This window comes from Sus scrofa, chromosome 15, assembly GCF_054392235.1.
Source record: "Sus scrofa isolate SSC_HxYL_T2T_F1_AM1 chromosome 15, Sscrofa_HxYL_maternal_Yorkshire_Landrace_v2.0, whole genome shotgun sequence".
NCBI lineage: Eukaryota > Metazoa > Chordata > Mammalia > Artiodactyla > Suidae > Sus > Sus scrofa.
In genome coordinates this window covers 66296008-66320059 of record NC_139397.1, presented here as the reverse complement: position 1 = coordinate 66320059, position 24052 = coordinate 66296008, and the positions used below count along the sequence as shown (strand labels likewise).

The 24052-nt window shown below is 47.6% G+C and overlaps 1 protein-coding gene and 1 long non-coding RNA gene across 4 annotated transcripts; both read right to left on the bottom strand.

The window, feature by feature from the left end:
- Nucleotides 1-468: 468 nt before the first annotated feature.
- On the bottom strand, nt 469-17540 carry RNF122 (ring finger protein 122). 3 transcript variants are annotated; one of them, XM_013984095.3, is made up of 6 exons: nt 17109-17540; nt 10518-10674; nt 4021-4066; nt 3678-3719; nt 2020-2102; nt 469-1618 (listed from the first exon to the last, which is right to left on the bottom strand). In XM_013984095.3, exons 1-6 carry the CDS (start codon nt 17131-17133, stop codon nt 1504-1506), a joined length of 468 nt encoding a protein of 155 aa, XP_013839549.1. In that variant the 5' UTR covers nt 17134-17540; the 3' UTR covers nt 469-1503. The 3 variants fall into 3 exon arrangements, with proteins under 3 accessions (XP_013839549.1, XP_013839550.1, XP_084856294.1); XM_013984096.3 differs by having other exon boundaries at nt 2020-2099; XM_085000168.1 differs by lacking the exon at nt 17109-17540 and adding an exon at nt 11194-13394.
- LOC146395881 (uncharacterized) lies at nt 11279-16331 on the bottom strand. The gene is made up of 2 exons (XR_014829938.1): nt 16199-16331; nt 11279-11363 (listed from the first exon to the last, which is right to left on the bottom strand). It is a non-coding gene; the product is annotated as an uncharacterized LOC146395881 (long non-coding RNA).
- Nucleotides 17541-24052: the final 6512 nt, after the last annotated feature.

The window sequence follows — 24052 nt, the reverse complement described above, 5'->3', positions numbered from 1 at the left end:
ACCCCTTGAAGATATTGACAAAGTAGCAGGGCGAAGGTGTCAAATCTGAGTGCAGCCATAGGAGCATGACCAGTTAACGATATGATATTTCTAGATGTGCTATACAGGGTGTGACTTGTCAGCCAGTGGAGAAGAAAAACAGACATCGGTCAAAGAAATCAAGCCTCTATGGCAGCTACCTGGACCTTGAATTGTGTTAGGAGTTCAATGGCTTGAATTACAAGAGTTGTATGACTGACGAGTCCTACTAGCTGGAATGCTGTGGCGGCATAATCAACTTTCTTTACAAATATTCTAGAAATCATATGAATGAGCCTGGCACACTGATGTCAGCCCTAACCTAACCCATGTGGAGCAGGTAATAATCTAATACTGATACTTCTTATCAAGGATTAGGCACCTTCATGCACATGTGTCTGCCTTGAGCATGGAGAAGTGAGTAGAGAGAACAGGCCACAGCTACTGGCAAAAGGTTAAAAGAAACTTGTTATTAAATTTAATTTTCTTTAAATACATACCTTTTCCCCACCCTCACCCGCTTGGGGGAGGAAAAGAAAACCCCCACCTCTTCCACTGGGGGGAATTCCACGTATAAAGCCTGAGATGGTGAGGATTAAGTATAAAAATACTATTTACAAGGGGGAAGGGGGGGTCTATTGCGACCTTACTCTTCAGACACCCCCCATCCCCAGGCCCCTTTTTCCTCCTTTAGACAAAACCCCTGGGAATCCACTTGGGTGGAGAACAAGCCCTTCCTCTGCTGGGGTGGGGGTGGGGGGTGGGGGGGATGGAGCACCCAACCTGGAACAGGAAGCTCTGAGATCAGTGAACAGATAGCACCTCAATGCCAGCGGGGGAGGGGCTGCCCTCCACCCCCCTGCAGTCAGCAGGCCAGGTGGCCAGCCTTCGCTTCCACAGGTCCCATGTAAACAGCGACTTTGCTTCTTTTAGTTCCTGCTCTTCCTGATTTGATTTCCTCCAGTGCCTTGCTCCCTGGCTTTCACTGGAGGCACTTGGTTCTACCATCTCTCCTCCCTCCCCTTCTAACCTTCCTCTGGAAGGACTGGGGAGGGGGCAGGGAAATAACGGGTGGGGCAGAGCCCAGCTCATCCCTTCTTCTAGGTCAGGGCAACATGTCCACCTCAGGGGAACCCTCAAGGTGGGGTGCTGAAAGTTCTTGGCCCTACAGGAGTAGATTTCTTTCCCTAGAGGTGGGACAAGGCAGGCACAGTCCAGTGCCAGGATACAGGCTTCCGGATGGGCCATGCCGTCAGTGTGGAGTAGCTGGGAAGAAGGCTTCAGGACTCAATGAAGGGGGCAAGTCTAGTCTCCTCCTGATGGTAGAAGGCCAGCCCTGCGCCCCCTCCCCTCCAGGTCAGCATGACCATTGCCACCCAACAGTCTTGTTCACCACAGCTGCGTGGAAGGATCTGGTCCCCCCGCTGCGAGGCTGGAGGCGGAGTCTTCTCCAGTCTTCTCCACGCCTCCGTATGGAGGCGGCACTCACACCAGTTCATCCAGTAGAATCCCGATGCTCTGAGTGGCCTCTGAGGGACCAGCAATGGGCTTGTTACACATGGGGCAGACACAGCGTACTTCCAGCCACTTCACCAGACACCTGTAGGCAAAAGAAGATACCAACCCGCTCCAGCTGTCTTTTCATAGAGCCCCGCTGCTTTTCAGAACAAGAACTTCTCTATCCTTGCCCCAGTCTAAGCCCTCGGGCCTGCCTGGTGTCCAGACAGGATGTAGGGGATCACCCCCAAGGGACAGATGGGAGGGGAGGCCCTAGAGGCCCTAGAAGATGTTCCCTGTGTCTTGGGAGCACTGGGACACAGGTTTGATCCCTGGCCTGGTGCAGTGGGTTAAGGATCTGACATTGCCACAGTTGTGGCTTAGGTCCCAACTGTGGGTCAGATCTGATCCCTGGCCCAGGAACTCCATATGACATGGGGCAGCCAAACAAACAAAAAAACAAAAGGCACCCCCTAGACACACATTCCCACTGCAGACACATACTTGCGGTGAAAGGCGTGTTGGCAGGGAAGCACACCTAGCTCGTCCTTCCCCTTGAAGTCTTCCAGACAGACTGCACAGGTCTGCTGTGGAAGGAGAAGGGGGCGTGTGAGAGGAGAGGGGGAAAGGACCTCAGTCCCTGACCCTGAAAATCCATCACCTCATCCCCACCCAAGAGAGGACTAACCTGACCGGATGGCAGCCATTAGCCACCAGGGACCGTTTTAGATTTAAACTGACCAACATAAGAGGAAATGAAACATTTAGTTTTTCTGTCACACTAATCACATTCAGGTGCTCAATGCCCACGGGGTGGCCACGGCCCCCACACTGGGTGGTGCGGGTAGAGAATCTTTGTCCTCAGAGATTTCTGAAGGGCAGCGCTCTTCTAGAAGAAGAGGTTTTCATCCTTTCTAGCCCAGGAGCTTGGCTGGGGTGGGTGGGGGTGTGCTTATCAATAACTAGGGGTAAGGATGGGGGTCTGGTGTAGGTTTGCATTCTTCAAATCCAGCCTCATATTCCAATACAGCAATCCCTTTGACCTTAGCTCTGTTGCTCTTTCAGAGGAGAGCTTAGGAAACATCGGAACTTGTGGATCTCATAACAGCAGGCACCAGAAAGAGGGATGAAATGAAGCCATGTCCAGGCGCTCTTGTGTGTCCTGAGAGCTGTGAACCTCCCCACACCCAGACAACCACACCCTCACTCTCTGCAGGAGTGTCTGTGGTTATGGAAGGAAGCCTCTCAGAAGTGAGTTAGATGTCCCTAAAAGCATAAGCGGCAAAGAAAGAGGAAACGGTCTGCTCCTAAAAGAGTCAGAGCTGGAGTTCGTGTTGTGGCAGAGCAGAAATGAATCCAACTAGGAACGATGAAGTTGCGGGTTTGATCCCTGGCCTCGCTCAGTGGGTTAAGGATCCAGCATTGCCATGAGCTGTGGTGTACGTTGCAGATGCGGCTAGGATCCCGTGTTGCTATGGCTGTGGTGTAGGCCGGCAGCTATAGCTCTGATTTGACCCCTAGCCTTGGAACCTCCATGTGCCACGGGTTTGGCCCTAAAAAAGCAAAAATAAATAAATAAATAAAAGAGTCAGAGTTGAGAGAGGCAAGGAGCTGGTGTCATGGGGGAGGGGAGGGGGATGAACCACAGGGCTGGACACAGGAGATCCAGAGGACAGAGTATATACAGAGGTAACTGGGGCAAAGCTACTGCAATCTGGCAGAAAAGTGTGACCCTCTATCCTTTTAAGATTATGCTTATCGGGCTTCCTGGGGCCATGGATCACCACTTACCCAAACCCTCTTGTGATCCCTTTGTTTTCTGCCAGCCCTGGTCCCAGACATAATGGACTCAGCATATTGATTAATTCCTGGGATGGGTTTCTATTTCTTTCTTTTTTTCCTTTCTTTCCTTCTTTATCTTTCTTTCGTCCTTCCTTCCTTTCCTTCCTTCTCTTTCTCTCTCTCCCTCTCTCCCTTTCCCTCCTTCTTTCCTTTTCTTCCCTTCCCTACCCTTCCTTTCCCTTCTTCCTTTTCTTTCTTTTGCCCAAGGAGATAAGAAGGCTGGGACTAAAAAGGTTCCTGAAAAGCTCAGGCAGAAACCCAGGGAGGGTGCCCTTTGCCTTACCCACTGGGATCCCCATGTGCTGCCCCAGGACACTCACCCCGTATAACTGTAACTTCTTGGCATCACCTTTAAGCACCACCTGGGAATAAAAGAGGAGGCCTGGTGTCAGAAGAAACCAAACACAGGGTGGGCCAGGTAGCATCAGCCGAGGAAGGAGTCCCCAACCCCGCACAGGAGGGACCCCACACCCTCCCCAAAGGAGGAGGGCTTTGGGCCCAGCCAGACCTGAGGACAGAAAGAGTATTCACCTTGGAAGGGACCAGAGAGGAGGCCGGAAGAGGCCAGGCGAGGCCAGCTTCTGCTTGCTCTCTCCCCCTGCCTGTCAAGCAGGGCTAGTAGAGGGGGAAGGCTTTGCAAGGGAAGATCTAGCCTCTACTTACCTCTTTATATCCGTACCGTTCGCTCTGTGCCTGGTTCCGGAGTTTGCTGCGGGAGCAAGAAAGAGGGGAGAGAAGAGGTCATTATGTGTTTTCACAAACAGCCATTCAAAGTGGGGGCGGGGTGCAGCTGCTTGAGGCATCCTTCTGGGGGTGGGGAGGTGTGCTTCCCATGGAGGTGTCTTGTCCCATTGACACACAGGGTACAGTTGGGGCCTTATGCAGGTCGCCAGGGTGAATTAGAGACTCAAATTCTTTCTCAGGGTCAACTGCCTCAGAAATCACTGCCAGCTGCCACAGATGGTGGGAGGGTGAGGGGGTCTCTGGCAAAGCACCCTAAAAGTTCATTCACACTCCCTGCTGCTTCCTGGTAGGTCACTGCCTTCAGGCTTCCCAGGTGTCCAGAATTTAGATATTCTTCTTAAAAAAAATTTTTTTAAATATAGTTGATTTACAATGTTGTGTCAATTTCTGCTGTACAGCAAAATGACCCAGTCATATATATATGTGTATATGTATATATATGTGTGTACACACACACACACACACACACACACATTCTTCCTCTCATATTAACTTGCATCATGTTCTATCACAAAAGACTGGATATAGTTTTCTGTGCTGTACAGTAGAACCTCATTGCTTATCCATTCTAGAAGTTAGATAGTCTTTTTTTTTGGTTTGGTTTTCTTTTTTTTAGGGCCGCACCTGCAGCATATGAAAGTTCCCAGGCTAGGGGTCGAATTGTAGCTGCAGCTGCCAGCCTACACCACAGCCAGAGCAACATGGGATCTGAGCCACATGTGTGACCTATACCTCAGGTTGTGGCAAAGCCGGATCCTTAACCTACTGAGCGAAGCCACAGATCAAACCTGCATCCCCTTGGATACTAGTCAGATTCTTAACCTGCTGAGCCACAAGAGGAACTCCTAGAAGTTAGGTATTCTTCAAAGGGCTATTTCCACTAAGCCAGGGTAGCAGGATAAAGTCTGTCGAGCCTGGGGAATTTTCCACCAGGAAGACCCAAGTATTCTGGAACCAAAGCACACACTTCTCCCCTCACAGTGCCAGGCCAACACAGGCAATCCCTTCTTTCTTTCCTTCTTTTTGTTTCAGGCTGGTGGCCTGCATACAGCCAAACTCTCAATAGCCAAAACACAATAGCCAGAACACGCTGTTACTAGTGGCAGCAGTGGCATAGTCCTTATCAAGGATTTGCTGCATGTCGATCCCTGCAACGGACACAGGTGTTCTCATTGATCCCAAACGGATTTGGGAGGGAGAGACCTCCCTTTTCTGCAGATGAGGAACAAGGAGTCCAAAGAAGTTGAGTAACTGGCCCAAACCTCAGGGCTGCTTGGCAGCAGCATCTGGATTCTAATCAAAACTGATCTGATTACAAAGCCCGAGCTCTTTAACACACAATGTGGCCTGCTTCACCAATGAGGGGGAACGTGTCACAGTCCCAGAACTAGATGTGGTTTTGGGAAACACCCTTTCATCAACAAGGCTGCCAGTCTCTGAGTGGTTTACTCTGCAAATGGCTGGAACCACAATTTACGCACTGATCACAACTTTTTGTTGTGGTTGTTGTTGTTGTTTTATTTTCAGTGAGAGAACCCTCCTGAATTGTGTGGGGGGCTCTATGGCCTTCTCTACTTGGAGCCAGACAAGGCTTTCTCTGCCACAGATCATTTCTACCAAAGATCTGTGTTATTGGAAGGAAACAGCAGAAACCCACAAGGTTAGAATAGGTGCAGCAAACCATGGCCTCCCGAGAGCCAATTTCAGCTGACCACTTGGCTTATAGGGCCGAGAAGCTAGGAGTGGTATTTATTCTTAAATTGTCGAAAGCAGAAATGGAAAGAATATTTCATGCCATGTGAAAATTACATGCGACAACTTCCTTTTTTTTTTTTTCCCGCTGCACCCACAATATATGAATGTTCCCAGGCCAGGGATGGAACCCGAGCCACGGCTGTGACCTATGCCACAGCTGTAGCAATGCTGGATCCTTAACCCATGGCACCTGGCCAGAGATTGAACCTGAGCCATTGCAGAGGCAACACTGGATCCTCGAACTGCCGTGCCACAGTGGGAACTCTGAAACTCATTTTTCAAATGCCCATAACATTTTATTGGAGCACAGAAAAATGCTATGCCGGTAGTTTGCGTATCATCTAAGGCTGCTTCAGCACGGTAGAGGTAGCTAGTTCAGACAGAGATCATATGACCCACCAAGCCTGTGCTATCTGGTCTTTTGCAGAAAAAGATTGATGCCCTGGGTTAGAGGAAGTGGATCTCCAATCACAAGCCTCTATTGAAGGGAGTGAGGGAAGATGCTCTGTGGGCAATGCAGACATGCTGGAACAGCTCCCAGAGTGGAGGGAGGGCAGAAGGTGGGGAGGCCAGGCCACAGTATGGCCAGGGAACAAAAAAGATTGGGCTGCAGCCACCTGCACGGTTCCTAACAGGAGGTCAGGGGACCTGGCGAGGCCCTACGTGCTTAGAGCCCCTTGGGAGCTGCAGCCCAGGTGTCCCCCTGCCTCCTTCCCCACTGGAGGGTTTCTGGTCACTGGAGAGTTGGACTAAGGGCCTAACCAGGGCTCCCACCATCCCACCCGTAACTTTGCACTTTCACATGTACACATGCATCTGCGTCACATGAGAGGGGCAGAGAAGGAGGCACTCAAAGCTGAAAATGAGCAAGTGCGACCAGCCTGACATAGAGTAAATCTGTGGAAGGAAGGAGGGAAGAGAGCAAGGGAGGAAGGGAGAATGTGACCACATTGCCAGGGTGCTCACAGCCACCTTCGGAGGGAGACGCTGTGGCTATCAGCAGCTATGTACAGAGTAAATAAGGAAGTGGTGAGGAGCTGGCTTCTTGACTCAGATGAGGGGATGTTGCAGCTTTTGAGCCTCGCCTGCAACACGGCTGCACACATGGTATGTGCCGTGCCCTTCTGCCTGCAGTAGCGTAGGCTGCCTGGGAGTCCTCCTTTCCCACCCTTAGCCCTTTTGTCTGCCTTGTTCTGTTTAGTGGTCTTATCCACAGATCCTCCAGAAGCCCAACTTTTAGAGCTCAGGACTATCTATTGGCACAGAGAAGGGTTTCAGAGCCGCACTCCTATATTTGTTCTGCATATAGATTTCCATATAGGAAGGTAGAGATTGTGATGAAATGGGGCCGTAAGAGTTACAAGGGAAACAAAGCAAAAAGCGGAGCTCCTGGGCTACCCCAGCGGGGGAGGCCATGCCAACAACTCTGGACAGGTGGCCTTCTCAGCTGTTGAGTGAGCAAATTGACTAAAAATACCCTGGTTTCAATGAGACCATTTCTAGCTGCTGCCAGTGGGCTCTCCCTGGCTTTTCCCTTTTGCAACAAACAATGTAGCCAGGTCCTGAAAATAATCGTTTCTTTCCTGCCTATTTGTACTTCACCAGCCCCTCCATCCTGTGTAGGGCAGAGGTCAGCTCCTGGGGTGGGGGGGGAGTGAGTGAGTGAGGGGGAGCTGGAAAGAAGAGGCTGGCCTTGGCCAATGAGCTCACCAGGTCAGGAGGGGGGTCAGGGGCCTGTTTTGGCTGAGGAGGAAACCGAGAAGCAGGGAGAGGAAGTGGCTTCTGCGCCTGTGTGTCTTTCTATATATAGACACTCCCAGGCTGCCACATACCATCAAGCCTGGGGAACCATGAAATGCCTGGGTCAAACTGGCTTCGGGCAGGCTGCAGAACAGAGGGCAGGGTGATGCAGGGCAGATTGCTGCCCCAGGGACAGGTGGTGCGGAGAGGCCCCCCAGTGGGAGAAGCTTTTGGCATCATGTGGTTACAGCTCTGTTCTTTTACTCCAGCCAAAGACAAAAGAAACCAGCCATACCCAGCTCCCAGCCTGTCCTTCCACTGGATCGTGAAATCTATGTGTAAGGGGGTTGGCGGGGGGTGGGGGGGAAGGCGGTCGGTGGCGCACAGATGCTACAGCTGTTCCTATTCAAGGAATAAGAATCAGAGAAGGCCAACATGTGGAATCAGAAAGGCTAGCTAAGGAGTTCCTGTTGTGGCTCAGTGGGTTAAGAACTCGACTAGTATCCATGAGGATGCAGGTTCCATCCCTGGCCTTGCTCAGGGGGTTAAGGATCCCGTGTTGCTGTGAGCTGTGGTGTAAGCTGCAGAGGCAGCTCAGATTCAGCATTGTTGTGGCTGTGGTTGTAGGCTGGCAGGTACAGCTCAGATTCAACCCCTAACCTGGGAACTTACATATGCCACAGGTGTGGCCCCCCCAAAAATAAAAAAGACTAGCTTACTGTCACCAGACTAACCCATCTCTCCATCTTTCTGGATGGGGGACCTTCAGCAGATCCTTAACTGTCTGAGCATGTGTTTCCTGATTTAGGAGCTCCCAATGGGATTTGATCCCTGGCCTAGGAACTTTCATATGTCTTGGGTGCAGCAAAAAAAGAAAATAAATAAAAAATTGAATAAATTTAAAAAAGATAAAAGTGAATTTCCTCATTTGTAAAGCAGGCTGATACCAAAACTGGATGGAAATTCTGAGGACTGAGTAAGCTAAACGTTTTACAAAATGCTGACTATGATGCCTGGCACACAGAAAGTACTTGGCAAAGAGCAGCTAAGATCATGCCTATTAGTGGCAGAATTAGGAAATGAAGCCTGGTCACCCACTCACTGGCTCAGAGTGATTTTCTAGATTTTCTTCTCTTGACCACCTTTGTGGCCTGGTGTGGACGTGCCTCTGTGTGTGTGCAGGGACTAGTTGGTTTTACTGTCCCCTCCTCCCACCAGCATCACACATCAATCTTTGTATGCCTCCGTCTTTGGGCTCTGGGGAATTGCATAAGTGGTTTGAAATGGAGGAGAGAGGAGTGGCAGGTGGTCAGGAAGACAAAAGAGTTTGAGGAAGAAAACTTAGGCTTGGGGAAAGGGGCGGAGATGGCAAGATAACCGGAAATCTACCCTCACCCTCCTTTAATGATGAGATGCAAATTTTAGACCCAGTTGTACAAGAGGGAACATAAACCACGATCTTCTCTGAGAAGACTTGTAAGTGGAAAATTCCAGTCCTAGGGACTTTTTAAAGTTCTGAGAAAGAAGAGGCCCAAGATAGTGGACGGGTAGGGGGGTGTGGGGACGACACAGGACAGCGGGGCCTGAGGGCACTTCCCCTTCTGAAGAGGGAGCTCCCGCTGCCCTAGGAATCCGGACAAGGGTCTGCCTTCCCTCTAGCCTCCGGCCAGGTGAATCACTCAACCCACCTGGAGGAAAAAGTCATTCAGGTGTCTGTGGGGAACCTGAATGCCTTTTTCCTCCATCTTTTTTTTTTTTTTTTTTTTTTCTTTTTAGGGCCACACCCACGGCATCTGGAGGTCCCCAGGCTAGGGATTAAATCTGAGCTGCAGCCACCAGCCTATGCTACCAGCCACAGTGACGCCAGATCCAAGCCGCATCCTCAACCTGTATTGCAGCTCACAGCAAGGCTGGATCCTTAACCCACTGAGCCAGGCCAGGAATTGAAACCGCCTCTTCATGGATACCAGTTGGGTTCTTAACCTACTGAGCCACAAAGGGAAATCCCCTTTATCCTTCACTTTAATAAACTTCTTAGATGATTTGATCAGACACTAGCCTAGACTCTCAGCTGACATCTACCCCGACCTTGGGTAATGTGCTTGTGTGTGTAGGTTGGTTACCACAATGGCTTTAAGCATCATTAGCACATTCTACCAGTCAGGGGTGCTCAGTGTTCCCTGATGTTCAGGACAATCCCATACAATGAGGGATTGTTAATATCAATAGGGCACCCTAGTCGGAAACACTACTGTATTTTCCACTCCAAATACCAGGCATGCCCCACATTTTTGATAGAAACCAGTCACCAGTGCTTATGTCTTTCCTCAGGAAGTGGAGAAACTGCTCCTGGAGCTTGGCTAGTGCTGCCGAGCTCATGTCCTTCCCCAGATCCCTACCCAGTAAGAACAGAAGTGCCAGTTTTCATTTTTTTCTCTCTTGAAAATAAGAGCTTACAGGGCAGGACAAACAAGCAGCTCAGCAGCTACCAGCTTGCTAATATTAGAATCTGGAGGGATGACAACAGGATTTCCCCAGAGGGCAGAGGAACATGCCTTTGGTGTCACGATGCCCACCTGTTCCTGGCCATGCAGTAGGTGTGAATGGGTGGAGAGAGGCAGTTAGGAACCAATGACGTTACTTGGTTGGACAGTCATTCTAAGCAATCTGAGAATAACTGGCCAGTGGGCGGGATGCAGCCCAACCCAAGCTGACCTTATATGCTCTCCAACAACTTGATAGGCTGATGTAAATAGAAACACCAGGCCTCAGGGGCCCAGTGAAGGGCAGGCTAAGTCCTGTCCTCAAAGCTGGAGGCTGGTGACTCTGCTACTAAGAGCTTTGCTTGGCTCACCCTACCCATGGCCTCCTCCTCCTGGATCCTCCATCCTCCACCCTGGGTCAGCCAGTGAGATGCCCACCTGATAAAATAGCAGCAGAAGATGAGGCTGAGCATGAAGACAAAGATGCCTGTGCCGAAGATGACCATGTAGATGTTCAGAGGGAGGTCTTGGAAACTGATGGGTGGCATGGAGCAGGACTTGTTGGTGCTTACCAGTCCCAGGCCACAGAAACACCCTGCAGAGAATGAGGGAGGACAAGTATTAGGGTAGTGGAAAATTTACCCCTGGGCGGTCAGTACCCAGTACCCTGTGTTAGCAAGCAGCAAGCACAGAGGAAGAAATGGCAAACCTCTGATTCAGGGGCTAACTTTTTTTAAAAAATTGATGTCTTGTTGATTTACAATGTTGTATTAGTTTTAGGTGTTCAGCAAAGTGACTCAGTTATACATATGCATATGTATTCTTTTTCACATTCTTTTCCATCATGGTTTACCACAGGCTTTTGAATACAGTTCCCTGTGCTCTACAGTAGGACCTTGTTGCATACCCATTTTATATATAGTAGTTTGTATCTGCTAATCCCAAACTCCTAATTTATCCCTCCCCTACCTCCTTTCTACTTTGGTAACCATTAAGTTTGTTTCCTATGTCTGTGAGTCTGTTTCTGTTTTGTAAGTAAGTCCATCTGTATCATATTTGAGATTCCACATATAAGTGATAACATATGGTATTTGTCTTTCTCTTTCTGACTCACTTCACTTAGTAGATAATCTTTAGGTCCGTCCATGTTGTTGCAGGTGGCATTACTTCATTCTTTTTTATGGCTGAGTAGTATTCTGTTGTATATGTACCACATTTTCTTTATCCATTCATCTGTCAATGGACATTTAGTTTGTTTCCATGTTTTGGCTGTTGTGAACAGTGCTGCAATAAACACGGGGTTGCATGTATCTTTTCAAATTAAGAGTTTTCTCCAGATTATATGCCCAGGAATGTGACTGATGGATCATATGGTAACTCTATTTTAAGTTTTTAAGGAACTTCCATACTGTTCTATAATACTGTTCCGTAGTAGCTGCACCAATTTCCATCCCAGGGGCTTACTTTTATAACCTAGTTCTAACACTTACAAGCCATATGATCTTGGGTAAATTATTTAACCTATCTTTGAAATGGTATCCTGCATGCAGTACTTAAACCAGCATCCCCATCTAGGGGATCAAGGATTCAGGCAATAGGCAGAAAATGGAAAACTCACTTCTATCAGATGGAAACCCAAATAGTATAGTAGCAAAATGAAGAGACTTAGGTGAGGAAATGTACGTTTGGGCTCCAACCCCACCTCTCCTTACTTACGTGACCTTTATGAAATTACCTCTCTGAGCTTCACTTTCTCACAGGAAAACAAGCAATATGCAGAGAAGACTGAAAACCATGGTGTAACAAACATGCTTTGTAAATTGTGAAGTGCAGTTGCAAAGGTCATTTGTCATTATTAAGCCACCTGCTCCAGAAGCCAAGGCTGCTCCAGGACCAGAATAGAAATTGTTCACTCTGAGGCTGGGCCAGCATTCCAGAAAGTGGCAAGCAGGCAGGGGTGGGAAGCTGCAGCTAACTTTTACTGGCCACCCTTCCCCTTTCTACTCAAAACCTTGCTGTGCAGTCCCCTAAGGACAGTGCCGTCCCTGGGAGCTTTGTTAGAAATGCAGAATCTCGGGTTCATCCCCACTGAGATGAATCAGAATCCACATTTAAGAAGGTCCCTTTGGCATCCATTTCCATTCCAGGGACTTACATTAAATCAGTTCTAACACTGGCAAGCCACTAGCTGCTTCCCTTTCTCACATGACTGGAATAAAAGGGGATTGGTCTGAAGGTGGTAATTACGTTGCCCTTGTCAGGGGTTGATGTTGAGGTAGGTATATAAGGCTCTGGGCCAAGAAACAAAGAGAAGAAGGTCTGCTGGGAAAGAAAAGGTTTTTCTTTTTTTATCACCCCCCCCCCCGCCCAAACCTGGAATGGTGGCAGCCAAGTTACAACTGGAAAGAGAGGAGATCCATATGAAGCTGGTGGCAGAGAGGACAGGGAAAGCGGAAGAAACTCTGTTGAGTTGCTAGATGTCCAATTCTGGAGCCACGAATTTGGGGACTACTGATTCTGAGAGTTACTAAGTTTTCTGTAACGTGTATAGGGGAAAAGTTAGATAGGATTTAACCACTAGCCAGTTGAGTATTTTTGCTTGCAGGCAAAAATGTCAGTGATCTCAAAGGTAAGCATCAAACTCTTGGATTTCAGTTCTCTTGCGGCTCAGTGGGTTAAGGATTCAGCATTGTCACTGCAGAGGCTTGGGTCGCTCCTGTGGTGTGGGTTTGATCCTTGACCCTGGAACTTGCACATGCCATGGGCACAGCCAAACAAACAAAAAGCAACAACAACAAAAACCCCACTCGTGAATTTCAGGAAGTATTGGGGAAAGAAGGCTAGACCTTATGGTACACTGGCTACTTCCCAAGCACATTCTTATACTAAGCTACCCTTTGTGATAATGCCACCTCGAAGTGCTACTTTACTCCTAATGCGTGGAGTGGTGGGTAAGGGGGGAGACTCGATCATTAAATAACGTGTCCATAGTCAAACAGCTGAACTGGACTCAAAGACCTCTGGACTCAGGGCTTCAGTCTGGGTTTTAAGGACTTTCCTGATCTCATGGTTAGACACCAGACCCCCATTCATACACCCTGGAAATTCTACGTGGTAATTAATGATGCTACCCCAACTCGGCAGCAGAGTGGCTTAAGATTGGAAGTCATCTTTGACATCATATATCTCAGACCTCTTCATCTCCTGGCACAATCTAGTGACCAATATAACGAGCCTCCCCCCCAAACCTCTTTTGGATGTTGTGTCAGCTCTATTGCCAAGTCTCTATTCCAAACAGATTTGGAGCCCACTTCTGCTCCAAGTCCCTATTCCAGACACCTAATTGATGTCTCGTCCCTCCTCTAATTTAGCCCACATGTCTGACATTTCCTCCCACTCGATGTATTTCCAAAAACTCACAACTGGCTTTGAGTCTTCCTAAACCCACACGGTCCGTTCTCCACTTCCTCCACTCAGCAGCTTCCAATATCACCCCATGTGGGTCAGTCTCTCTATTTCTTGCTCAGCCTTGTCCTCACCTGTGTCTCTACCTTTGTTCATGAAGCTTTCTCTGCCTGAAACTCCTCTCCCTTCCCAAAGTCCCTCAAGCCTGGTCTTTGTGACATTCTGGTGACCCTCCCCTTCTCCTCTGAATTCTATAGTACTCACAGCCTGTATCACATATTCTGGCTCTGGCACACTCAGTAACTGTCTTTTGTTGCCCAACTGTTCTGCACGTCAACTTCATTTAACTCAAACAGGCATTGAACATTGATTATATTGATAAGTACCATGACAGACACTGAAGATTAAAAAAGCAAAAGAAGAGGAGTTCCCATTGTGGTGCAGTGGTTAAAGAATCCGACTAGGTACCATGAGGTTGTGGGTTCAGTCTCTGGCCTCGCTCAGTGGGTTAAGGATCTGGTGTTTCCGTGAGCTGTGGTGTAGGTTGCAGACATGGCTCAGATCCTGCATTGCTGTGGCTCTGGCATAGGCCGGTGGCCGATTAGACCCCTAGCCTGGGAACCTCCATATGCCGAGGGAGGGGCCCTAGAAAGGGCAAAAAGACAAAATAAATAAATAAATAAATAAATAAATAAATAAATAAATACAATAAAATAAAAAAGCAAAAGAAGAAAGACCAGATGATTTTATCATTTTGGGAAAAAGAGAGACACAAAGGTTTCCACTGTACAAAGTGAGGAATCATCTTAGAGGTGTGACTACATACAATGTTGAGATCAGAGACAGTTCTAACAAGCCTGAATGCTCCTAGGTCTGAAGACAGTGATGTGGACTTTTATACATTCTCCAGCGCCTACCCTTGTGTTTGGCTTGTTTTCAATAACTGGTTAACAGATAAATAACTCCTGATTTCAAGACAAACTGGTAATCTTTGGCAGAAGCTCCCACTTCAAAGTAAGGAGACTTAAGTTTGGGAAAATTGCCCACAAACTGCCCTTAGCTAACTGATGACCCGTCAACCAACAAGTATTGCTAATGACTTGGTTTATACACTGACCTAGACACTGGGGGGAAACAAAAAGTAAAAGTAAAGTAGTTCTTGTCCTAAAAGACTTTGAGGTTAAGCTGAAAAAAAAAAAAAAAAAAAAAAAAAAAAAGAATTAGCTACTAAACTTCTGGTAAGCTCTTGCTTCTAGCCTCTAGCATGGGTTAGAAAGTTCTCACCACGCCTTCACCCTCCACTGAAACATCTGATCTCTGTGGGCCAAAGGAGATCAATTTTCTATAAAGACCTCATGGTGGACTGGCTGAGGAGGGCCAGCTTTCTGTCTGAAAACAAACAAACAAAACGCCTTTGGAAAACTCTGGAAAAGGGCCTTTGGGCTTCTCTTCCAGGGAACTCTGTCCTCAATGCCCAAGAGCCTTCTTCCCCACCATATACATCACTCCTCAACTCCTGTCCCAGCAAGAATTGATGCTCTAAGAGGGTCTAATCCCCAATCTGCCTTGGCTCTCCATGCACCCTTTCATGAGCTGGATCTGGCATATTTAAGGCCCCAAAGGACCTCATTTTGTTCCCTGTTCTGGGAACCTGCACAGCAGTGGCCACAGCTAAGGCAGAGGGTTTACGTATGCACTCTGGAAGCACTCTGGCCTCAGCAGTTTATCAGTTTATCTCGACCATCTTATCTTGCTAAGAGAAGCTTTCCCTGGGGCTCTGGGATTGAGTCAGTGAGGTTGGGACTCTATGTGATAAAGAGGTGTGGGTGAGAAGAGCTTGAAAGCCAAGAGGAGATGGTCCATTTGTTTGCATTCTGATGAAAAAGAAATGGAAAAAACAAGCAAACCATACACTGGCTAAAAGCTGACAGTGGAGTAGTTTTTTCCTCTCAACTTTTAAGGACAGAACACGAACCCCAGGAAAGATGGGCTCCAGATATTTTTCACAAAGGAGTTGGGGGAGGGATTGCTTTCTCCTTGGAGTCAAAGAACAGTCCTTGGAGTCAAAGAACAGTTATCTCTCCATCACTTTAAGAAGTGAAAAGATAAAGCAGCAGAGTCCTCTGCTGGTCTCAAAACCTCTTCTGAAAGAGAACTGCCCAGAAGAAAGGCTAGTGTAACTGACAGCCGCCTGGGCTCTACTCCCTGAGTCTCTTCCATTGTTTCAGGCGACCTATGAAAGCCCTGACATCAGAATGTCTCATCTCAGAGCTCGCAGGCTGGGAGCTGGAATGACGTCAAGAGAAGGGCTGGCCAAGAAAGACCAGTGGATCTGGGAAATGCTTCTCCTTCCCAGCCAAGGGGAATCTTTCCCAGATGCTGGGATGCACCGTCTTTCCTTACCACCCCCCCGCCCCGCCCCCGTTCCAGCAATGCCGCCTATCACACACACACAGCTTGGTTCATTTTCAGGAAATTAGATCCAACCAGCAAGAGGAAGAGGGGGATGGGGGGCCACTCATACACATGCTATCCAAACCGTGCCTTAAAACAAGAGCCTCTTGAAATAATTAATCCAAGATCTGGCAGGAGTCTGCTCTCAAGAATGGATTCCTGCCCCCCACCCCCAACTAACTATCCAGCCTACCAAACTCAAGAGATAAGGCCAGCTGCTTTTGTCCCCCACCTCCCGCCCCGCTTCTCCAGAAACTCACCAAGCTTCAGAACAACGAAGTCAAGATACTATGGCCACTACAGCGTATTAGCAGCCAAAGTTTTGAACTGACCCGCTCTCTAGGGCCCTCCTTTAAGATAGCCTGGGCGGGGAATCAGACCCAAGCCCAATCGGTATCACCTGAACAGCTAAAAGCCTCAGGAAAGATGAATTTAGCGTCACCCAGGTCTGGATGGGATGGGGGACTGGGTCTGGAGGTGCGGCCACCACCGAGGCACAGGAGCTAGCACCGCGGTTTGGCCTTGGGGCCAGTGAACACAGCACCCCAGGCTTGCTCAAAAGTAGCTGGGCGCCGAGACATCTGTAAGGCTTTATCAAGCTTTATCAGTCCAATAAAGCCATGCTCATTAATCCGGCGTCTTCCACAGCCACAAAGCCCCCTAGCAGCCGATGCCAGGCCAACAAAGACGCAGCGGAAGCCGCCTCCGCGCAGGGTCCAGCACGCTGCACTGTATACATATTTAAAATAGCCTGCAAAGTTTCAGGCCGGGAACTTGAGCTCCCTCTAGGAGACCCGAGCCCAGGCGCGGATTTAATTCTCCTCGGACAACCACAACAAAGAATAGAGTTTGAGCGCACAAAGGCAAGGGAAGGGGGTAGGAGAGCGAAGCCGCCACACAAAGGCCGGGAACCCCTCGGCTCCCACGCCCCCCGCCTGCCGCCCGCCCAGAGATCCTTCTTGGCCCAGGAGTTAAACCTAGATTTCCCCCCCGCCCCCAAATCCCGCGCTGTGCAGAGAAGAATTGGGCGCCAGGACCCCTCCTCTTCAGTCCCATTTCAGGAGAAACTTGGCTAGAGAGGAAGAAGGATCCCTCGGATCTCAAACCTGCCCCCCCCCTCCGCGTCTCCGACCAGCCCCGCGCCCCTCGCCCTCCCCGCCTGGGACTCACCGTTACACCACTGAAATGGGTGCATCAATGAACTCTGGGCTGGCTTCCTCGGGCGAACGAACGCAGGCGGCGGGTCGGGCAGGCAGGGTGGGCGCGCCGGCTTGCGGGGCCGCAGGAAGGGCCGGTGCGGTGCGCGGCAGCCGCCTTCCTCTGAAAAGTCGAGCTCGCTCAGGAGCCGGGGGCTTCGGCGAGATAGGTTTTAGAGCAACAAAGAGGAGAGAGGAGAAAACAAACAGAAAGTCTCCCCGAGCAAACCACGGCGAGGAAAGGCAGGAAGGACCACGGGGCTGGGAAAACTGCTGGGCACCAATGGGCCGGGTCGGGGTGCGGGGTGGGCAGAGGCTCTCGGCTGGCAGAGGAGGAAAAAGCCTTGGCGGGAAGCGCGACCCAGATGCCGGGGAGCGGAGGTGAGATGCCAGGAACTCCAAAACTGACAAGGAACGCGCACACCCCCTCCCTTATACTCCCCCTCCCCCCTCTCCCCGGGAAGCTCCGCCCCCCGCCCGTCACCCGCCCTCCAGCCAATGGGAGCCTTCCTACGGGCCCCGGGTATTATTTACCGGGCAGCACGCCTCCGCCGTGGGCGAGCATCTTTGCTCCTTGGACGATTTCGCGTTCACCATCCCAGTCCCCGGGATACTTGAGTCGAGAAAGAGAAGCGCCTGGCGAGTCGGGTTGGGCGCGGCAACCGGAGCCAGTCACCTCCGTAAGGGACGTGGAGGAAATCCAACAATTAGTGCCATACGGTTTTCTGCGTCCTGATCTTTTACTGTTTAGCATTTCTATAGCTCTTTGAGAAGTCAGCTCAGAGAAGTGGTTACATTTCTGTCCAGAGGGCAAGGACTTGGTCCTAGAGGGTGGCTAGCAGGTTCCTTGGCTCACTTCAAGAGAAAAATTTGCAGCAAGGGGGATGGACCTAGAGACTCTCATACTCAGTGAGGAAGTCAGACAAAGACAAATATGATAGCTCTTATATGTGGAATCTAAAAAATGATACAAATGAACTTATTAAAAAAACAGAAACAGGAGTTCCCGTCGTGGCGCAGTGGTTAACGAATCCGACTAGGAACCATGAGGTTGCGGGTTCGGTCCCTGCCCTTGCTCAGTGGGTTAAGGATCTGGCGTTGCGGTGAGCTGTGGTGTAGGTTGCAGAGGCGTCTCGGATCCCACGTTGCTATGGCTCTGGCGTAGGCCAGTGGCTACAGCTCCGATTGGACCCCTAGCCTGGGGACCTCCATATGCCGCGGGAGCGGCCCAAGAAATAGCAAAAAGACAAAAAAAAAAAAAAAAAAAAAAAAACCAAAAAACAAAAAACCAGAAACAGACATAGAAAACAGTTATGGTTACCAAAGGGGAAAGGAGGTGGAGGGAGGGATAAATTAGAAATTTGGGATTAGCAGATACAAACTACTATATATAAAATAAACAACAAAGACCTACTGTATTGCACAGGAAACTAAATTAAATATCTTTTAATAACCTATAATAGAAAAGAATCTGAAAAAGAATATATATATGTATATATATACACACACACACACATATATAACTGAATTACTTTGCTGTATGCCTGAAATTAATGCAACATTGTAAATCAACTATTTTTCATTAAAGTTAATCTATTAATTAAAATTTTAGAACAATTGCTGAATGTAATTCCCTAGTATGACTATATCACAACTCCTTTGTTTGCCTGTTTTTGGAAAACTGTTATTTCCAGTTTGGAGCAATTAAAAATAAAGGTCTTGGAGTTCCAGTTGTGATTCAGCAAGTTAAGACCTGGACTAGTATCCATCCATGTGGATGTGGGTTCAATCCCTGGCCTTGCTCAGTGGATTAAGTATCCCAAGTTGCCACAAACTGCAGTGTAGGTTGCAGATGAAGCTCAAATCTGGCATTGCTATAGCTGTAGCTCAGGCTGGCAACTGCAGCTCCGATTCAACCCCTAGCCTGGGAACTTCCATATGTCACAAGTGCAGCCCTAAAAAGAAAAAAATAAAAATAAAAATAAAGGTCTCAAGAGCAAAAAATCCACCACCACCACCAACAACAAAAGAAAAAACAGAAGAAGGACCTGAAGCTAGGAAGGTAAGCAGATGAATTACAAAAATAAAATCTGTAAAGTGCTTTGTCTTTTTATTTGGGGGGGAGCCCCCTCAAGGAACTAAGGCCTGAAGCTTAATCTTAAAGTAGACTTATCAGCGTTCTAAGTTCCCGAATAGCAGAATCGAACCCAGACATTGACATTGGCAATAACACAAGGGCAGCATTTTCATCAGCTAACATGGCACCCGTGTTGATTAAATAGCAGTTGGATGAAAGACTGAATCTCTTAGTTCCCTGTCCAATGTGATAATTTCTTTTACCTTACTTTGCATCATTTCTTTCTGTTTCTTTCTTTCCTTTTCTTTCTGCCTTTCTTTCCCTTTCTGTCTTACTGTATTCTTCCTTCCCACCCACCCTGCCCCTTCCTTCCTCCCCCCTTCTTTCTTTCTTTCCCTCCGTCTCTCTCACTCTCCTTCCCTTTCTCTCTTCTTCTGCCTCTTTTCCCCTTACTTTATCTGTCTTTCATTTATTCAGAACCTATTAACCACGAGCCTACTTTGTGCCAAGCACTCTTTAGCTGCAGACCCATCAACATCCTCAAGTCTGCTCTTCTGGCATTTATTTACATTGTAGGAGGAGATAAAGAGTAAGCAAGCAAGAAAACAAATAAGAATGATTCAATCTAGTCTTCCTATTAAACTTAATATCTTAATTGAAGGTGATTAAATACTCTTTCCTTACTCTGAGAACACTCAAATAAGACTATGCAGATGAGCACTTTTTCATTTAAAAACATGATGGTTGAGAATTTCCCTCTGTGAGGCAACTGCTCAAGTGGGTTCAATCCCTGACCTGTTGCAGTGGGTAAAAGGACCTGGTGTAGTTCGCAGCTGAGGCTCAGATTCAGTCCCTGGCCCAGGAACTTCCACAGGCTGTGGACGCAGACATTAAAAAAAAAAAAGGCGTGATGGCTAAGGTCTCAAAAGATTTGGCTGAGATTATTTAGCAGTCTACAACAAACAGTTCAGCATTTAATTACATACTTGTCTGAAAATAATTGTTTTCTTTAGGAGCTACTATGGAAGGACATCATGTACAGATTCAACTAATTTTATCTCCAGATTGGACAATTACGAAACCTTCCTAACTGGTCTCTCTGGCTCTACATCTTAGATTTTAGAGCCCATAAGAATCACTGCTTTGTGAGAGATGTTACATATGCAGACTCCCAGGTCTCAAGACTGGAGATCCTGATTCAATAGTTACTAGGTCTCCAGAAGTGTTCATTTAATATGCTTTGTCCCTCCCAATCCTCCTGCAGTTATTCTGAGAGAAATAATACTCTGATCTTACTCTCAAATCCATCCTTTCTGCTGGCCCCAGAGTTCTCTTTCTAAAACTTACATCTCATCATTTCTTTCTCTTGCTTAGCAAAATCTATTGACTCCTGGTCGTTTACAGGCACTCCAGTCAAATTCTAGAGTGTGGCACTCAAAATTGTTTCAATCTGGCCTTTGTTTGTAAAGCTAATGCCAAATGCACCCTCCCCATATACTATTCATCAGCCATGAAGTTTCCACCGTTATTTCTTAAATATATTCTTTCTTGACTGTGATTTTGTCCTTGGTAAGTTTTATGTTTGGAATGCACTTTTCCTTTCTGTGCTTGACATTTTATAAGATTTCAGCTAAGAATTCACCTCTTCTGTGGCCCCTTGTTGCCTGCCTTTCCCCTCTCTTTCAACACCTTTCATATAAAATGTAGTAGTTACAGGATTATAAAAATAATTATGTGAGTTCTTGAATTTGATCTCTTCATAAGCCCTCCTCTGAAGAGATTTTTCAAGGGCATGAATCATTGTGTAGTCTGGTTCAATAAATATTTTTGAAATGTGTGTGCATGTGAGTATGTAAATTGCCTTACAATTTCAGCCATGTTCTAGCACAGTGTGGAGGACTTAAGTGTAGTTGTGACTTACCTAACAGTTCTGTATCTTAACTCAGAGGAAAGGTGACAGCATTAAGGAATTTCTGTGCCTCTAGGGCACCCCTGTGAAAGAGGGAGATCTCTGCAGGAAAAATGGATGGGAAGTGAGGAATACCTCTTCCTGCCTTAGGCTAAGGAACCCAGGTGGGAAGACACCTGAAAGGTGGGAACAGTGGAAGTCCTCAAGGAGACACAGCTGGTCCATCAGGGCAGTGAATAAGGACCATGAGTACAGTTGCCCGAATCTTCTATAACAATTCCTGTTTTAAGCCTGGCATCTTAAGCATTCACTAAGGAAGTTCTCCTGAGGTACTCAAGGACTCTGACTTAGAAAACCTGACTCATGGAGTTCCTGTCTTAGCACAGGGGAAACGAATCTGACTAGGAACCATGAGGTTGCTGGTTCGATCCCTGGCCTCTCTCAGTGGGTTAAGGATCTGGTGTTGCCGTGACCTGTGGTGTAGGTTGCAGACACAGCTCAGATCTGGCATTGCTGTGGCTGTGGCTGGCAGCTGTAGCCCTGATTAGACCCCTAACCTGGGAACCTCCATATGCCATGGGTGCGGCCCTAAAAAGCAAAAAAAAAAAAAAAAAAAAAGAAAGAAACACAACCAAAAAACCAAAAAACTGACTCCTCTCTTCCCAGTCTCCTACCCTCATCTCTCATGGCCATTGGTGGCCATAGGGCAGTGCCTCAGATGATGGCTTAGATGGGGAGATGTATGTTGAAGGAAGGCATTTGATCTTGAGCATCCTTGACAAGGTTGGTGCAGTCCAGCATTTTCCTAGATTGAAAGGTCCTATCAAAAACAAACTGAAGAGTTCTCACGATAGTTCAGCAGATTAAGAACTGACTAGTTTCCATGGGGATTCGGGCTTGATCCCTGCCGCTCAGTGGGTTAAGGATCTTGTGTTGCCAAAAGCTGTGGTGTAGGTCGCAGACGTGGCTCGAGTCTGGTGTTGCTATGGCTGTGGTGTAGGCCAGCAGCTGCAGCTTTGATTCAACCCCTAGCCTGGGAACTTCCGTATGCTGCAGGTGTGGCCATAAATAGGAAAAAAAACATTGATTTCTGGAGTATTTCTGGAGTAACTGTAGTGCAGTTAAGAATCCGATGTCACTGTTGTGGTCTTTGTTCTATCTCTGGATGGGGAACCTCCACATGCCATGGGTGTGGAAAAAAAAAAAAAAAAGATTTCTTAAAAAAAAGCATTTCCCTGCAGGCTCAGTGGGTTAAGGATCCAGTGTTGTTGCTGCTGTGTCTCTGGTTACTACTGTGGCGTGGGTACTATCCCTGTTCCAGGGAATTTCCACATGCTGCAGGTGCAGCCAAAAAGGAAATTGATTTCTCTCATCATGTCAATATAGTTTAGATAACTCATCCTCCCCTCAACCTCCACCAATGATTCTTCTTGTGAATCAGAAAGACAAGTCAGTTTATTTCATGAGGAAGAAACTGAAACAGTAAAAAAGTTGAGAGATTATACATCCAAAGCCACTTGAAGCAGTCTGAAGTAGAGTTATGTTTCTAAATCATCCACAGCAGGTGAGGAAGGTAATACTAAACCTCCAGAGAAGTTTCTAAGGAGTCAGGGAGTCTCTTCATTTCCAAGGACCAACTCAGCCTCCTCTTTTACACCCAAAACCTTCCTTATTGGAATGAGCACTAGAGAAACGTGTTTTGGAGAGAAAGCCAATTCTATGGAGGAGCATGAGACCAGAGACATTAATTCCACTGTTTTTCTAAGAGACGATTTCTTCCATGGGCCTCCAATCGAGCCCTGAAATGCTAACCATGGTTGGTTGTAAAAAGTAATAATTAATCCCAAATCAACATGTCATACTTCAAAATTAGACAAATTGGCACACTCCCCCCAACTTTTCTTTTCTGGCTTTTTATGGCCACACCCTAAAAGTTACCAGGCTAAGGGTCGAACAGGAGCTACAGCTGCCAACCTACTCCACAGCCACAGCAACGCCAGATCTGAGCCACATCTATGACCTACAACACAGCTCATGGCAACACCAGATCCTTAACCCACTGATTGAGGTCAGGGATCAAACCCACATTCTCCTGGATCCTGGTTGGGTTCATTCTGTTGAGCCACAATAGAAACTCCTGTCTGTGGTTCTCTATGTTAAGTCTTTTTTTCTTCTTCTTCTTCTTTTTAGGGCTGCACCTGTGGCATATGGAAGTTCCCAGGCTAGGGGTTGAAGTAGAGCTGCAGGAGCCAGCCTACACCACAACTGCAGCAACGCCAGATCCAAACTGTATCTGCAACCTACACCACAGCTCATGGCAACCCCAGATCCTTAACCCCCTGAAGGAGGTCAGGGATCTAACCTTTATCCTCACAGACTCTATATTGGGTTCTTAACCCCCTGAGACACAATGGGAACACCCAAATCGTGTAACTCTTAAGTGTTAGTGACAGAATTCCAACCAAACTTGCTCTCCATAAAATATGCTCTTTCCCTAACACTTAAGTAGTGAAGGCTCTGGAATCTGGCATGGTATTAACCATGATAAACTTCATTTTCTACCCTAGAAAATTAGAGTTAGTCATAACTCTACCACAAAGGGTCATATGAGAAACAAAATGTTTGGAAAAGGCTTAGCATGTACATGGCCCATAAAAAGCCCCCAATACATGTTTGTTATTATTATCATGGAACTGTATCGTGAAACATCATGGCTCAGAAGCTGCATCAGACCAGAAACCAGTACATCTATTGTATTAATTAGGATGCAGGCTAAGCTACTATGGTGAGTTTGAAAATATGCCCACACTCATTTTATTTAATTATCTTTTTACAGCCACATCTGTAGCATATGGAAGTTCCTGGGCTAGAGGTCCCATCAGAGCTGCAGCTTCGGGCAACACCAGGTCCTGGCCACATCTGCGACTTAATG

Excerpts from the sequence above, each read along its gene's own strand:
- RNF122 (XM_013984095.3), bottom strand. The coding sequence starts at position 17,133 with ATGCACCCATTTCAGTGGTGTAACG. Across the intron at positions 10,675-17,108 it reads CCCATTTCAGTGGTGTAACG|GGTGTTTCTGTGGCCTGGGA; the intron begins GTGAGTCCCAGG and ends CATTCTCTGCAG. Across the intron at positions 3,720-4,020 it reads AACGGTACGGATATAAAGAG|GTGGTGCTTAAAGGTGATGC; the intron begins GTAAGTAGAGGC and ends TTTTATTCCCAG.